The 16,866-nt window shown below is 36.2% G+C and overlaps 1 protein-coding gene across 5 annotated transcripts in view; it reads right to left on the bottom strand.

The window, feature by feature from the left end:
• FBXW7 (F-box and WD repeat domain containing 7) overlaps positions 1-16,866 on the bottom strand; it is a 224,502-nt gene that overhangs the window by 63,397 nt on the left and 144,239 nt on the right. The window contains exon 1 of one of the 5 annotated variants that reach the window (XM_005217468.5): positions 1,603-1,939. The exons of the other annotated variants lie outside the window; for them this stretch is intronic. Within the exon in view, the coding sequence (XP_005217525.1) occupies positions 1,603-1,749 (147 nt within the window). The 5' untranslated portion in view covers positions 1,750-1,939. Of the gene's footprint in view, positions 1-1,602; positions 1,940-16,866 lie in introns of those variants that run through there. 5 annotated transcript variants of the gene reach the window in all.

The following is a 16,866-nucleotide window of genomic DNA, read 5'->3' as shown; positions in this document are numbered from 1 at the left end:
CAGGCTATAATTTAACGTTAACAGTAACCTAGAAAAGTCGAACTGAATAGTGACCCTAGGAAACCCTCAAGGAAAGCCTTCAAGTTGTCTATTAAATTTTCTTAATAGAATCTGCTCCTGATTCTTTTAAGTTTCATGTAAAGATGAAGACAGAAAACATGCATTGTGACATAATGAAGTAATCCGTCATACACTGTACTTAAGTTTATTAGAAATATTTAACAAGAAAAAAATTATCTTGATTGACAGTATCTTAACCCCTCAATTAAAAAATTCCAATTTATTTTCCTTAATTTGATGGTTTACTTGTATTGATATTTTTTTACAGAAGTATTAAAATAAAAAATAATTTATTAATGACCTTAAAGAGGCTACTAGAGGCCTCTGTGTAAATGCTTAAATCAGAGCAGTGACCTCATTCAGAAGTTATAAAAGTGACAAAGCGAAAGAAGAAAAGATTTAAAGAAAAAAAGAAACACTTTCTGAAAACATAGTAAAGAAGAAAATGAGGGGACAGAGAGATTTATATTTTATATTCAATGTTTAATTTGTATTACATTTAAAACCTACTTAAAATGCTTTTCAACATGGCTACCACTTATTTGGAGTAGAAGTAGAAACAGTTCAAAAACTAAAGTAATTAGAAAACGTATTTTTACAAAGACTATTTAAGTCCCAGCAAATAAAGAGGAAAAATATTTTTCAGGTACTATAAGTTAACCTATTTGTTTAATAGAATATTTGTCTTTCAGTTAAAAGAAAAGAGGAGAGAGTTAAAAAGGACTAAAACACTAATAGTATGGATATGTGCATCTCTGACAGGTATTTTTTGGTTTAATGTATTCAGGATCCTAAACATAACTAGATCTAAAATATATTACTCTAGTTAATAATTCAAAATGGCAATATGAAGTAACTCAAAAAATACAACAAAACCATTAATTACAGGGTCAAAACTTGGAGGGGATGAGAATGTTATCCTGAAGAACATACAGAAAATCATAACCTGATTACAGATTAGTACAAATTCTACAAAATGTTTGTTACTTCAGGATTGTCTATATATAAACTATATCGTAACTGCCACACAACAGCACACTAGTTTTATTTTACATAACAGCAAAAAGTAATGTCTCTATTATGTTAAGTTTAATTTAAAAAATAGTGATTTAAAAATAATCTAGCTTCAAGTGCCAGATAAACTCTTTATAAGAGCTAGATACTGTAATTCCCATGTTAAAGGACAGTCCCGCCAGCTCTTTACTTTTCCCACAAAATAAACACAATAAATTTGGGTTTTCAGCATTTGCCAACATATTTCAAAACATGGTTTTTAAATTTACTAATTTTAAGTAAGTTTAAAGAATTCTAACACCATAAAAATAAATGAGAGAGACAAAAAGGTAAATTAGGTAACCTTGCCCTCAAGACTCTCTATCATGTTACTAAAACTGTCACTTACAGAAGTTTTCAGGGGCGACATAATGCTCTGATAGTTTTAGTTATAAATATCAATTGAAATTTGAAGCATGTTTTCACCAAAAGAGGCAGAAGTAGTTCATTTAAACAAATATTCCTGTTTTTCAAATGTGTGAGACTTACCCGTCTTCGACAAAAGGGGAGGCCTTGGGCAATGATGCTAATGCTAAATATCTTCATCACGGTTTGATGTGGTAGAGGCTCTTTTGCACTTTTAAGATCAACAGGAACCAAGCCATGGTTTAGAGTAGCCTTTCCCGGTTTTGACATTTTAAAACTCCTCTTGGCTGATGAACACTCTCTACATGTAATACAGGCACATTACTAAAAATTCTAACCACCAAACTAAAATACAACTTTCTAATTAAAAAAAAAAGGCTGAGAACCCAAGGCCTGCTGCTTTTGTCTTTCAACCTTCTCCTACCAAATGTCCTGACCTGTCTGAGGCTTGGTGAAGTGCAAACTATCCTAGAATAGCCAGGAATTATAAACTACTGAAGTGAAAGCTCCTGCTCCTGCCAGTCAAACAGCTGGTGAACCTCCCTTACAAAGTCAGTAAGACAACCAGAGCAGGGCTGTGCTACAGGGTCCCTTTGAAAACTTCTCCAGTGACTAACCTAGGTATACTCCCTAGAAAGTGAAAGTAAACTTTTCTCTATAAAAATCCAAAAGTTAATCACTGTATTTTCTTTTGAATATTTATCGCCTTTCTTAAGCAAATATCAGCATTATTATTTTAGGAGTGTTTTGAACTGTGCTTCAAATTTAAGGGCAGTATTTATGCATGCTCAAAAACTATAAACATACATTTGTCCTATCTTAGAATGTCCTCATTCAGAATGAGCACTGTATCTTCAAGTGTTTGTCTTTAGTAAGCTCTTTTCCTCTTCCATTCTTTATCTCATACTCACTAAGACATTAAATCAACTCTAGTTCTGGATAGTTAATAATAAACACTGCAGGTTAGTCTTAACACGTGACATTTTAGTTGTTTGCAAATTTCAGTTCAAGCTCTGTAATTCTGAAATACTTAGCAATTCCACTTGAAAGTATAACAGTGCCGTGACTGATTAAATATATTTTAAAACCCCAATATTTATAAATATAACCTGTGGTGTAACTAAAGTAAAATGAATACTGACTAACCAGCTCATCACAAATACTTAGGGCCTAATTTCTCTGATATACCACAGTCAGATATATCTTTCTAAAACATGGAGATGGAATGTGCTATACAATCCACTTCTCAACAGCTCTGAATGGTTCCCCAATGCCTAAGATAAAGTTTGGAGATGAAAACTCTCCTCCAAGTGGCCCCAAACTCATCTTTCTAGCATTATCTCAAATAGTTTCCTAAATTAACCACTTATGCCACGTTAATCTTTATGCTACATTTCATATGCAAGCCCACAAACTAGAACGTTATGAAGATTTTAAAAAATCTTAGTGTGAGAATGGGTAGTAGTTTTGAAACAGATGATCGATAACAGATGTGAACTATGCATTCACAATGGTCAGCCACTTAGCCTGTTCTCTCCTTCCATTCTATTTTCTTCTTCCAATAGCCAGTCATCTCACTTCTCGCTCTTCTCAACTGTATTTATAGATTTTTAGAATGTGATATGGAGAGAATTAGAAAAGAGAAATGTCAGAAATGGGTGATTTCTTCTTTGATTCTGGAGAGACCTATCTTACTAAATATTACCAAGTGGGTTGCTGGGAAGGCAATCCACACACAAGAAATACCCCTGGTCCAGCCATGATGCTATTTTCTTAAAGTACACCCTTCTCTGACATCACAATTTAAAATGAATTAATACTTGAAAATGCAAAATCATTAGCAGAGGTGACATTTTTAGTTATACAAAAGTAAACAACTGCATTCATCCAAGTAGATAGATAGATATATTGGAGAAGGCAATGGCACCCCACTCCAGTACTCTTGCCTGGAAAATCCCATGGACAGAGGAGCCTGGCAGGCTGTAGTCCATGGGTCGCTAAGAGTCGGATATGACTGAGCGACTTCACTTTGACTTTTCACTTTCATGCATTGGAGAAGGAAATGGCAACCCACTCCAGTGTTCTTGCCTGGAGAATCCCAGGGACCGGGGAGCCTGGTGGGCTGCCGTCTATGAGGTTGCATAGAGTCGGACACGACTGAAGTGACTTAGCATAGCATATATATATATATAGACCAATAAGCACATGTAAAGATGCTCAATATCACTAATAAAATCATTAGGGAAATGCAAATCAAAACCTGACCCACACTGCACATTCATTAATATGGTTATTACTTATACACACACACAGAAAAATAAGAGTTAGCAATGATGTGGAGAAACTGGGACCCTTGTGTGCTGTTGGTGGGAATGTAAGACGGACATAGCTACTGCAGAAAATAGAGAGATTCCTCAAAAAATTACTATATGATCCAGCAATTCCACTTTTGGATATACACCCAGAAGAACTAAAACCAGGGCTCACACAGATACTTGTACACCCGTGTTCATAGCAGCATTATTCACGAAAGCCGAGAGGTGGGGAAACCACCTAAGGAGCCACTGATGGACGAACGGGTGCAAACAAAGAACATCATTCAGCCTGAAGAGCAAGAAAATTCAGACATAACAGGTAAATTTTGAAGATAAGTGAAATAACTCAGTCAAAAAGGAAAAATATTGTATGATTCCACTCATATGCGGAATGAGGAGCTAGTGTTCAAAGGGTACAGAATTTCTGTTGGAAAAGATAAAAACAATTCTGGAGATGACAGTGCTAACGGTTGCACAACACTGTTAATGCACTTAAAGCCACTGAACTGTACCCTTAAACACGGTAAATTTTATGTTATAGGTATTTAATCACAACAAAAACAATGTTTTAATAAAAAAGTAAATGACTAAGAATACTACTATAATCACTGGGGGAAAAAACCAATAGAGATCTAGGGATAGGAGAGAAGGTACTAGAAAACTGTAAGTTGATACGACAGAAAAAGCTGAGACTGATATCTAAGAAACACGTCTACGGCCCCACTGAACTATTTACTACCTTGCAGAATGAGTGTCTCTAGCCTCATTCTAGTCTTGGCATTTCATCCGGTGCTCACTTTATTTCTTAACACAAGTATAATCTTTAAAAAAAAAAAAAAAAAATAACCTTCAGTCGTATAGTGTTTTTTTCTCCTTATTAGGAAAATCCCTTCGTTGAAGCTGCTCACGCAGAATACCCTCCTCCAAGTTACTATCAGTGTCTACTTTGTTAATACAGCTTTATGCAGACTGACATTATTCTTAAAAAAAAAAAAAATCTCTCAGTGATATCTCTGAAATTAGTTAACTAACCCCTCAAAATTCATTTCTTAGAACCACACAGAAGATATACTTTAAACTATGGTGTTATTTCAATCCAGAAAAATTAGAAGAGTGTACTACATTCCACTTGTTTAACTGTTTTGTAGAGAAAAACGAATCAGATGAACTCCAATTTCAACTTGCACTTAATAAAGATACCATAATAAAGATGAAAATCAGCTTTCCCTTTTCTATCCAAAAACTTTGTAATCACATGCATTTACAGGTAGATAGCCTGAAGGTAAGGATGACATGAAGTTCTCTAATCTTCTTGGATTCTGATCCTAAAGCCGGGAAAGGGGAGGAGATTTGGAATTGTAAGGAATTTGGACTGGGGAAATTAAAACTAAAATAAACAGGGCTCATTTTACTGCTTTTAAGAGGGCAAAATTATTAATTTTGATAATTAAAATTAAAAACGAAAAACTAGTTTTACTTCATCAGAAATTATTTATGGTAATAATAGAAATGAACATTAAAGCAGTTTTGTATATTACATGTTGTGTTTTACACTAGATATCAAGTTTTTTTATCAACTCATTTTTAAAATCAGGAAGTAGCTGCCCTCAACTGGATAGTATGGAGCACTGCAACTCAAGCAAACACTTAAATTACGTGTCTACAATACACTTCTGTGAAAAAGAGACAATATTAGTGATTGAGCACAGTGAGTACTAATTCCCAAACTACTGTTTCATCTTTTTCCTGAGCAATCAGGTTAACAGTACTTGTAAAGCAATGTTCTAAATCAGCATGTGTGTGTGCTCAGTCGTATCCGACTCTGCAACCCCGTGGACTGTAACCTGCCAGGCTCCTCTGTCCATGGGATTCTCCAGGCAGTAATACTGTAGTGGGTTGCCATTTCCTTCTTCACTAAATCAGCATGGAAATGACCAAAATACAAAACCTTCAAATACAGAAGAAAACCCTAGTCAATGAAGGAAACTGTAGACAACATGTAGGAAAATCCCAATGGCTAATATTTTAAAATGCAGCTGGTTCCATGTGTTCAAGAAAAAGAATTTTTGGTCTAAATTATGCTTTTAGAAACATTAAAGATAATCTTAATTATGAACCCCCATCCAAACTGGGATTTTTCAAAACAGACAACCTCTTTTTAAAATGGTATCAAATATTACAGAAGTATCATAAGTCAGTCGAAATATTGATGCTGGAGTCAAACTGCCATAGTTCAAAGCTGGGTTCCATCACTTGTTAGTGCTATGTCCTTAAATTGATGCCTCTATGCTTCAATTTCATCTATACAGAACTTACCTCACAGGACAGTTATCAAGATTGCATCAGTTAATGTAAGCGAGACACAGAACAATGCTTTACATTAGTAAGTGCTCAACACTGCTAGCTGCCATTGCTACTAGGATAAAAAAAAAACCATAGAGCTTTGTGGATTACATTTCAACCTTAACAATCACTAAGAAAGCAAAGATGCAAAATCCAGCTATGGTAATTTTGGACTAGAATGTTTTAAAACACAATCCTCAACAATTTTTACAAAGACTTCTTAAATTTTTTCAAAATTTTATTTAAAAATTAAGCTGGAACATCTTAGTAGTTGTGTTGTAACATTTTAAGATTCCAGATATCACTATCCATCCAAAAAGAACTCAATATTGGGGAAGCTGTGATAGAAGATTCTCTATTCAAGATATTTTGCCTGCTTATCACTCTCTGATTATCTTTCTTCTAAACATTTGCATTAGCCACAGATTATTAAAATATAAATGCTATATGTAACAAAATACCAATGATATGGTATTTCTAAAATGTATTACAGTTCCATACATTCCAATTCTCTTACAACAATGATAAGATTTACAGCAGCTTATTCTGGATTTTGACTGCTTCTTTCATTCATTATTATATAGAAGGCCTGTGATTTAACTGCTCCAGACCAAAGTCCACAGCATATGAGCAGCATAAAGATTTTCTATTTTTCATAAACTATTCTTGAATCAGCTAAAACAAATCACTTGAGAAGATACAAATTAACCTGTAAGTATTTCTAATTTTGTACCGTAAGTTTTCAAAGTCTCATATCAAAAACAGGGAAACTATCATTTATTATGTCTGTGAATTTAAGCAACAAGTGACTTACTCTTTTGTATGAACAGAAACAGAAAATTTCCAGATTCCAAAAATTATACTACCACTGAGCACCGAAGAATTGATGCTTTTGAACTGTGGTGTTGGAGACGACTCTTGAGAGTCCCTTGGACTGCAAAAAGATCCAACCAGGCCACCCTAAAGGAGATCAGTGCTGGGTGTTCACTGGAAGGACTGATGCTGAAGCTGAAACTCCAATACTTTGGCCACCTCATGCGAAGAGTTGACTCATTGGAAAAGACCCTGATCCTGGGAGGGATTGAAGGCGGGAGGAGAAGGGGACGACAGAGGATGAGATGGCTGGATGGCATCACAGACTCGATGGACATGAGTTTGGGTAAACTCTGGGAGTCGGTGATGGAAAGGGAGGCCTGGCGTGCTGCGATTCATGGGGTCGCAAAGAGTTGGACACAACTGAGCGACTGAACTCAACTGAAAGAGGAATAAATCAGAATCAATATCCTTTGGAGATGAAAATATGGTATTATAAAGCATATTCATTTATTCTGGGATACAGAGTGAGGCAGATTACTCTCTGTATCTAAGTCATTGTTTTTTAGTCTTTCCTAACCGTAGGTTGTTCTTGTTCAATCACTATGTCATGTTCGACACTTTGCGACTGAAACATCAGGCTCCTCTGTCCTTCACTATCTCCCAGAGTTTGCTCAAATTCATGTATACTGAGTCAGTCATGCTATCTAACCATCTTATCCTCTGCCACCCTCTTCTCCTTTTGCCTTCAATCTTTCCCAGGATAGGGTCTTTTCAAATGAGTTGGCTCTTGGCATCCAAGCCAAAGTCCTGGAGCTTCAGCTTCAGCATCAGCCCCTTCCAACAAATATTCAGAGCTGATTTCCTTTAGGATTGACTGGCTTAATCTCCTTGATGTCCAAGGGACTCTCAAAAGTCTTCCTCTTCAGCACCACAGTTCAAAAGCATCAATTCTTTGGTGCTCAGCCTTCTTTAAGGTCCAAACTCTCAAGTCCATACATGAATACTGGAAAAACCATAGCTTCAACCATACCGACCTTTGTCAGCAAAATGATGATTCTGCTTTTTAACACGCTATCTAGGTTTCTCACAGTTTTCCTTCCAAGGAGCAAGCATCTCTTAATTTCATGTTTACCAAACTGGCATAAATGGTGATATTTGGAGTGCATTTGACTTTTTTAAATGAGTAACTGACTTTGGATTTTGTTCCCATATTTTGCCTTAGAACTTTAGGTTGTTAATATCAAGATGATACTTTTCCTCACTATTTTCATTAAACGTTTAAAGAAATATTTGTGATAAAACAAAAACCCAACTCTTGGGTTGAATTAAGTATTTCAGAAATGTCTAGTATGAAGTTCTCAGTGACTATAACATAACTTGCCTCAAGATCAAGTTCAACTCTTATAGTCTGTGCTGGGTTACCCCAGCTGTTAAAACTGGTCTTACACAGCTGCTCTCCAAGAATTTAGCAGATGATTATTATAGCTACACCTTTAAGTCAACAATGACAAAAATGACATAGTAATTACAGGTATTTCAATCATGCAAAAACTTCATGTGATGATAGAGTAATTTAAAAGCAACTTAATTTTCTCCAATTCACAAATAAAACTTTAGTACAAGAAAGAAGACAAAAACTTCTTTAATTTCAGCTTTTCAAGGTCCATAATTTAACTTACTTTCATGAACAAGTTTAAGCACAAAAGTTTCATTAATCTTTCAGTTAAACTAAAGACATTTTATCAACCATTTATTTCTCTCGTAAAAACTCTGAAAAATGCTACAGACCAGGGAGTAATAAATAAGGACATAATACTATACTTCTTTAAAGTACCATAAGTAATATAGGGTTGTTGTTTTTTTCTATACCTTAAAAAAATTAAACTGAGCTATAATGCAGAAGTTCACCAAATTGATGACTTAATACATTGTAGGAATTTATCCTATGAAAAATAAATATAAGGTATTTGACAGTGTTAACAATTTAAGAAATTAAATAGTAAGGAGGGGGGAGATAATTATATTTCCTACACTGTTGAATTTTTGATGTAATTGTAAGTAAAAATCAGTTATTTTGAGTGAGGTAAACATAGTTCTATGACGTCAGTTATACAATTTATAGTAATATACTATCACAGCATCTGAGATTTAACAATATTCACTGAATAATTTATTCATTATAAATATTCACTTATCAATATTCACCTCAAATTTAAGTGCAGAATTATTTTGAGTATAGAAAATATTTTAATATCTTAAACGGGTTGACAGCTGATTCCATCAGCCCCTTTACACTGTCAAAATACATAGTCAACAAAATCATCATCTGATAAACATCAACATTAATTTTATAGCTGAAGTTAAACTAAACTGACAGCTCAAGTTTTCATTCTTCCCAATAAATAAAACACTGTTTATCAAGAAAGATTAAAAGCAAAGAAAACGACAAAATTCAGTCCCTACAGTAATGATTATGCCTGAAACAGAAAGCTCTCAGGATGGAGGGGGGCAGTCGAGGGGTGCTAGGAGACTCTGAGATCAACAGGAGAGCTAAAGGAAGTTTGCAGCTACAGAGCCTAGAAAAAAATATACGTATTATTTCAGAGTGGTACAGTGATGTGAGGGAAGGATACAACACTGACTTGAGTTCCTTCCTAGTAGGCCATGATTTCTTTCACTTAATATCATGACAAGACTGTGAGGTATCATTCACTTATATTTTAAGGAATTACACAAAATACAGATATTACCTATGAAATCTGTTTTAGTTGAGTCTGATTTTTATGAAGTACAAATGAAAAACATAAAGTTATAAAAGCAAAGAAATGACCTCCCATAGCACACTGGGCTTCTCAAAGGTGGCCACAGCAATGCCCCCCATCTTTGCAATCTGTTCTGACAGCATACTGCGACACTCCTTCATTGAGAAGTGAGTCTGTTTCAACCAAGACAGAATGTGACTTCCTAGGATAGGCTGTAAGCAGGAGACTCCATACCCCTCTCGCTTGCTGGAATACTCACAAGGTAGCTCTGCTGTAAGCAGTCTGACTGCCCTGAGGCACCATACCATGAAGCAGCCCAAACTAACCCAGGTGAAAAGACTGCATCTGGCTAAGTCCTGAGACCACACGAGGAGGAAAAGACTCTTGGCTAGCGCTCAGCTGTTCCAGACGCCTGGGGTTTCATCCCCAGCTACCATCTGACCTCAACCCTAAATCGACAATTCCCAACTGAGCCCTTTCTAAATTCATAACCTACAAAAACAATGAGAAATAATAAAATAATTGTTATTTGCAAAACTTTGAGGTGCCAGTTAGGTGGCAATAGATAACTGAAACATCTTACCGAACAGGGAGCTCCAAGAACACTGGTTTACTGTTGTAACACGATAAATAGTCATCCTAGTAGAACTTTCATTTCAAAATTTAATGAGAATGGAAAAGATACCACGTGAGCTAGAATGAAAACTTAAATGAGTAAGTATTTGGAGATTGGTAAAAACTTTGGTGACAAATTCCCACCTTGATAATGCCCATTAGAAATGTGGCGTTTAGCAAGTCTCTGGTTATTTTAATAATAAACTTGACAAACTGTTACATATTGGAGAAGGCAATGGCACCCCACTCCAGTACTCTTGCCTGGAAAATCCCATGGACAGAGGAGCCTGGTAGGCTGCAGTCCATGGGGTCGCTTCGAGTCGGACCCGAATGAGCGACTCCACTTTTACTTTTCACTTTCATGCATTGGAGAAGGAAATGGCAACCCACTCCAGTGTTCTTGCCTGGAGAATCCCAGGGATAGGGGAGCCTGGTGGGCTGCCATCTATGGGGTCGCACAGAGTCGGACACGACTGAAGCGACTTAGTAACAGCAGTTACATATTACTTTGACTTGGACTTATATCCAAACTAGTTTGATATGTGACTAAGAAAGGAAAAATCAACTCACTTTTTCTGTTTCCTACAATCACGCCTTTGTCTTCATTCTAAGCAAAATTCAAATGCCTAGAGAGGCGTGCAGGTAAAATAAAGGAGAGAAACAGGTCAGGGTTAAGGACTAGAGAGGCCACTTAAAAGGTATTTTAACTGCTGTCATGTAAACACATGAACCCAGTGAGGCCAGACAGTTTACATTTGCAAAAGAAGGTGAAGGATCAATATTTTCTACGTGAACTTTACAGATTTTCATGTATTTGCAACATATTTAAATTTGTTTTAAAAAATCACTACATAAGATATTAATTTGCAATCTCTGCTCTGTTCTTTTCTAAGGAAACATAAAAATATAATAAAGATTAAACATAAGATTACTGATTTCTAAATGATAAAGAATAATGATTCTAAATGTTTTAATCTTCTTTTCTATAAAAGGTAACAGAGAGAAATAAGAAATAAACCAGAAAACTGAAAATTTAAGTAATAAACATTATAAATGCACCTCAGCATATTTAAATTTTTTACCCATTAGACCCTAAAACAGATGGTGGTATATTGGTAAAGTACAAACAATTCATTCCTGACAATTAAATTTATAATGTTGACATATAACACCAACATCTATAGCTAACCAAATGAACGACTCTTGGCACTTAGTTCTTAAAATTGACCAGTATTCTCTTCATATGTCCATTTTTCATTTGCATCTGATTTCAAAACCTAGAAATTGTCATTTAAGGCCAATCAGAAACATGGGGGAGGGGAGAGCATTTTTCACTTTGAAAGTACAGCATCTTCTAAAAGCAACTGTTATTCTAAAACACAGAAGTTATCTTTAATAGTAGCCTTAGCAAAGACCACTGAACAGAAGAACATGGTACATTTCAATGAAATATCCTTTTCTGGAACCATCCCGCTCAATCTTATACATTATTTTTAGCCCTGGTGACCTATAAATATAATCATCATTCTTCTATTTACACTTCATATAATTAGAGGTTAAAGTTTACAGGCAAAGTGCTACTCTGACAATAATTCTTATCATTAGGAGGAATCGAATCTATGTTCTACACCAGACGCATCTAGTAGCTTACACCAACACTTTACAAAATGTGTTTGCTAAAATAGATTCTAAGGAGCGACCATTTTTACTTAAATTATTCTTCCATTAGTAAAGACTACTTTACAAAATGTGTTCACTAGATTCTACGGAGAGACCCTTTTTACATAAATTATTCTTCCATTAGTAAAGACTGCTTTTGTTTGTTTATAATAATCTCTTTTTTTTCTTTTTTTTTAAATTTTATTTTATTTTTAAACTTTACATTAATCTCTTAACTATGAAAAATAAAGATATTTTCTATAGTATCAAGCAGTAATTCTAGAATTTCTACAGAAGTACCAAAAGAATTTTCTCTTGCATATATTCCAGTTCCAGCTATTCAATTCAGGAACCTACATTACTGAATACAACTAGTCCTCATCTGAGGACTCAAAGCCCCAGCATTACGAAAAGTACTTTTGGGTTTTCTTTCAAATCCCTTCCAAGTTTAACAACCAAATTAGGAAAACAAATACCTATCAGGGAGCAAAACCACTTTACAGTTAGTACTAACAAAATTTACAATATCAAACAGCTGAACTCTATGCTAAAAGTCAAAATAACTTAGACAAAAATTAGTGGAATAGTTTCAACCCACCTAAGACAGCTGATATCTTTTAAACTAAAAATATTTTGCAGAGTATTTTCTAGCCTGTACTAGTCTGTTAAGCTAGCCTTAGCACAATCTTTTTACGTTACAATAGATCTTATGAAATATAATACTTAACACTTCATTAAGGATTTATTATCTGCCAGTTACTTTCTAAGTACTTTACAAACATTATCTCATTGAATTCTCTTAATAATACTGACAATTATTATTAGTAGTAGTATCATAAAAACAACAGAATGAGAAAGACTAGGGATCTCTTCAAGAAAATCAGAAATACCAAAGGAACATTTCATGCAAAGATGGGCTCGATAAAGGACGGAAATGGTATGGACCTAACAGAAGCAGAAGATATTAAGAAGAGATGGCAAGAATACACAGAAGAACTGTACAAAACAGATCTTCACGACCCAGATAATCAAGATGGTGTGATCACTGACCTAGAGCCAGACATCCTGGAATGTGAAGTCAAGTGGGCCTTAGAAAGCATCACTATGAACAAAGCTAGTGGAGGTGACAGAATTCCAGTTGAGCTATTCCAAATCCTGAAAGATGATGCTGTGAAAGTGCTGCACTCAATATGCCAGCAAATTTGGAAAACTCAGCAGTGGCCACAGGATTGGAAAAAGTCAGTTTTCATTCCAATCCCAAAGAAAGCCAATGCAAAAGAATGCTCAAACTACCACACAACTGCACTCATCTCACATGCTAGTAAAGTAATGCTCAAAATTCTCCAAGCCAGGCTTCAGCAATATGTGAACCGTGAACTTCCTGATGTTCAAGCTGGTTTTAGAAAAGGCAGAGGAACCAGAGATCAAATTGCCAATATCTGCTGGATCATCGAAAAAGCAAGAGAGTTCCAGAAAAACATCTATTTTTGCTTTATTGACTATGCCAAAGCCTTTGACTGTGTGGATCACAATAAACTGTGGAAAATTCTTCAAGAGATGGGAATACCAGATCACCTGACCTGCCTCTTGAGAAATTTGTATGCAGGTCAGGAAGCAGCAGTTAGAACTGGACATGGAACAACAGACTGGTTCCAAATAGGAAAAGGAGTTCATCAAGGCTGTATATTGTCACCCTGTTTATTTAACTTATATGCAGAGTACATCATGAGAAATGCTGGACTGGAAGAAACACAAGCTGGAATCAAGATTGCCAGGAGAAATACCAATAACCTCAGATATGCAGATGACACCACCCTTATGGCAGAAAGTGAAGAGGAACTAAAAAGCCTCTTGATGAAAGTGAAAGTGGAGAGTGAAAAAGTTGGCTTAAAGCTCAACATTCAGACAACGAAGATCATGGCATCTGGTCCCACCACTTCATGGGAAATAGATGGGGAAACAGTGGAAACAGTGTCAGACTTTATTTTGGGGGGCTCCAAAATCACTACAGATGGTGACTGCAGCCATGAAATAAAAAGACGCTTACTCCTTGGAAGGAAAGTTATGACCAACCTAGATAGCATATTCAAAAGCACAGACATTACTTTGCCAACAAAGGTTCGTCTAGTCGAGGCTATGATTTTTCCTGTGGTCATGTATGGATGTGAGAGTTGGACTGTGAAGAAGGCTGAGCACCAAAGAATTGATGCTTTTGAACTGTGGTGTTGGAGAAGACTCTTGAGAGTCCCTTGGACTGCAAGGAGATCCAACCAGTCCATTCTGAAGGAGATCAGCCCTGGGATTTCTTTGGAAGGAATGATGCTAAAGCTAAAACTCCAGTACTCTGGCCACCTCATGTGAAGAGTTGACTCATTGGAAAAGACTCTGATGCTGGGAGGGATTGGGGGCAGGAGGAGAAGGGGACGACAGAGGATGAGATGGCTGGATGGCATCACTGACTCGATGGACGTGAGTCTGAGTGAACTCCGGGAGTTGGTGATGGACAGGGAGGCCTGGCGTGCTGTGATTCATGGGGTCGCAAAGAGTCGGACACGACTGAGCGACTGATCTGATCATAATAGTAATTACGATACTACTATCATCCTTAACACTGTGTAAGTGCTCGCTTCAGCAGCACATATACTAAAAACACTGTATAAGAGAGGTTAACAGTTTGCCCAAGGTCAAAGTGCCATGAAATGACAGACCTAGTACTTAAAACCTTCACAGTCTTGACTTCAGAGATCACAATCTTGTGCTCAGTTGCTGAGTCCTGTCCGACTCTTTGCAGCCCCATGGACTGTAGCCCACCAGGCTTCTCTGTCCATGGGATTTTCCAGGCAAAAACACTGGAGTGGGTTGCCATTTCCTTCTCCAGGGGATCTTCCTGATCCAGGGATTGAACCTGCATCTTTTGTATCCCCTGCACTGGCAGGCAGATTCTTTACCACTTTACTTACCAGTATTTAAAAGCATTGATATGTTTGTTATAGATGTTATGCTATTGAGGGCACTGCCTACTGAATCACTCACAAAGCCCCATGTGAGTAATTCTTTTTATATATTATTAGGGAAGGGGGTTTGTGTGTGTGAGAGAGACCAACATACTTTCCCTTGAGAGGACTCAGCACTTTCTCCTCTTAATTTTATCATAAGGAAGCAGACAGACTATCCAAGGTTACACAAACTTCAATCTGCATTAAAATCATGTAGGAGTTTGTTAAAAATACATATTCCTTGGTTAAGTAGTTCTGGAGTGTAACCCAGCAAGTTGCACTTTTAGTAAGCATTCCAGATGTTTCTGATGGATCACACTTGAAGGAATACTAGTCCTTATGAGTGGCCAGTTTAGTTCAGTTTAATTGCTCAGTTGTGTCTGACTCTTTGTGACCCCAAAGGCCAACCTGTAACAGCTTAGTCCAACTCATCATAACCCACTCCTTATCTCTTCTCACAGCTTTGTCTTTAGGGTCTACTCTGCTATTTTCCCTGGTTCTGATCGTCATGTACACTTGATTATTGTATGTGTTTATATATATATGCCACATAAAATTCCTTGTGAAAGTTAGGATACAATTTCTTTTAAACAGGGCTAAATTCATTTGGCAGTTCACTACCTAAAAAGGTCCTTGGGTTCCTGCTAAGACCCTGTGCTCTCTATATGGTGCTCTTCTGCTCCAGCCAACTCAAAATGTCCTTAACGGATGAAAACTATTTTAATTTTGCAATGACTGATTAACAGCACACTCTTCTTCCACATATCATGTCCACTGGAAATGGGTGTCTATGGGTCAAACCAGCTCACAGAAATGCTTCTGAAAAATCTGGATGCCAACATACAAAAAATTGAGAAATTATCATTGAAAAATCTGGAATTACAATGCAACTTGAAAAACTGGAAAATAGGCAATATTAGGATCCCAAGTTTCAGTCATCCCCTTTATTTAAAGATGTTTTGGCTCCCCAGGTAGTATACTTAGGCTATTTCATTAATTTCATTCATTTAAATTACCTTTCTGGCCCCTATACCTCAAGTCTGTGCCTCCTATAAACTGTGATGGGAGAAATGAGGTTAAAAAGATTTTTTGGAAGAAAATCATTTCAGCATAGTCAAGGAAATCACTGCTGGAAATTAGTTACAAGACAAGTAAATATTATTATAGAAACATTTCTAGTAATAATACTAACCTGATTTTCCCAAACCTTCTGACTTTTTAGAAAATCAAAGTAATCTTAACTTTACACCCTCAACCCCAGACTTGTCCCACCCCCACCACCCTTTTTGAAACATAATGCCCTTATAGCAGATGCAAGCACTTGCCACAGCAATACGCCCCCATGCCTCCCTCTCCCTACTCCCTTAAAAGCCAGTGTTAAATTGTGGCACATCTTAGAAGAAAAATGGCAATTCTTCTGGGGCTCAATAATATTGCTAAATTGAACCAAATTTTAACTATAAGCTAATGTTTTCTCCAGATACATGTTAAAAAGTTTTAATGTCTTCATTCCATCAATAGAATCTAATATCTCTCATTCTCTAGGAAGGAGATCATTTCCAACTGTATCGAGACTGATCTGTGTTTTTCTTTTTTTTTTTTTTTTTTTACACTACTGACCAATTAACAGTCACCAAAATATTAGCATAATTTATTTGGTAAATGTAGCTAATTTCATAATCAGAGAAAAAGATCAGAAATCTAGCTCAGTGTTCAATCACTGAGGCTAGTATCAGCCTGTTAAAATACAGCATTAAGTGTAATTTTCAAAACATGGTAACGATCCAAAAAACAGCAAACATTACACAAAATCTAACTTTATCAGAGAACACTGTCTATCAGAGCAGTGGCTAAGTTGAGAAGTTCATGAGGATTCAAGAG

Source organism: Bos taurus, chromosome 17, assembly GCF_002263795.3.
Source record: "Bos taurus isolate L1 Dominette 01449 registration number 42190680 breed Hereford chromosome 17, ARS-UCD2.0, whole genome shotgun sequence".
NCBI classification, from domain to species: domain Eukaryota; kingdom Metazoa; phylum Chordata; class Mammalia; order Artiodactyla; family Bovidae; genus Bos; species Bos taurus.
The sequence above is the reverse complement of the archived record's forward strand: the minus strand, read 5'-3'. Positions and strand labels throughout refer to the sequence as shown.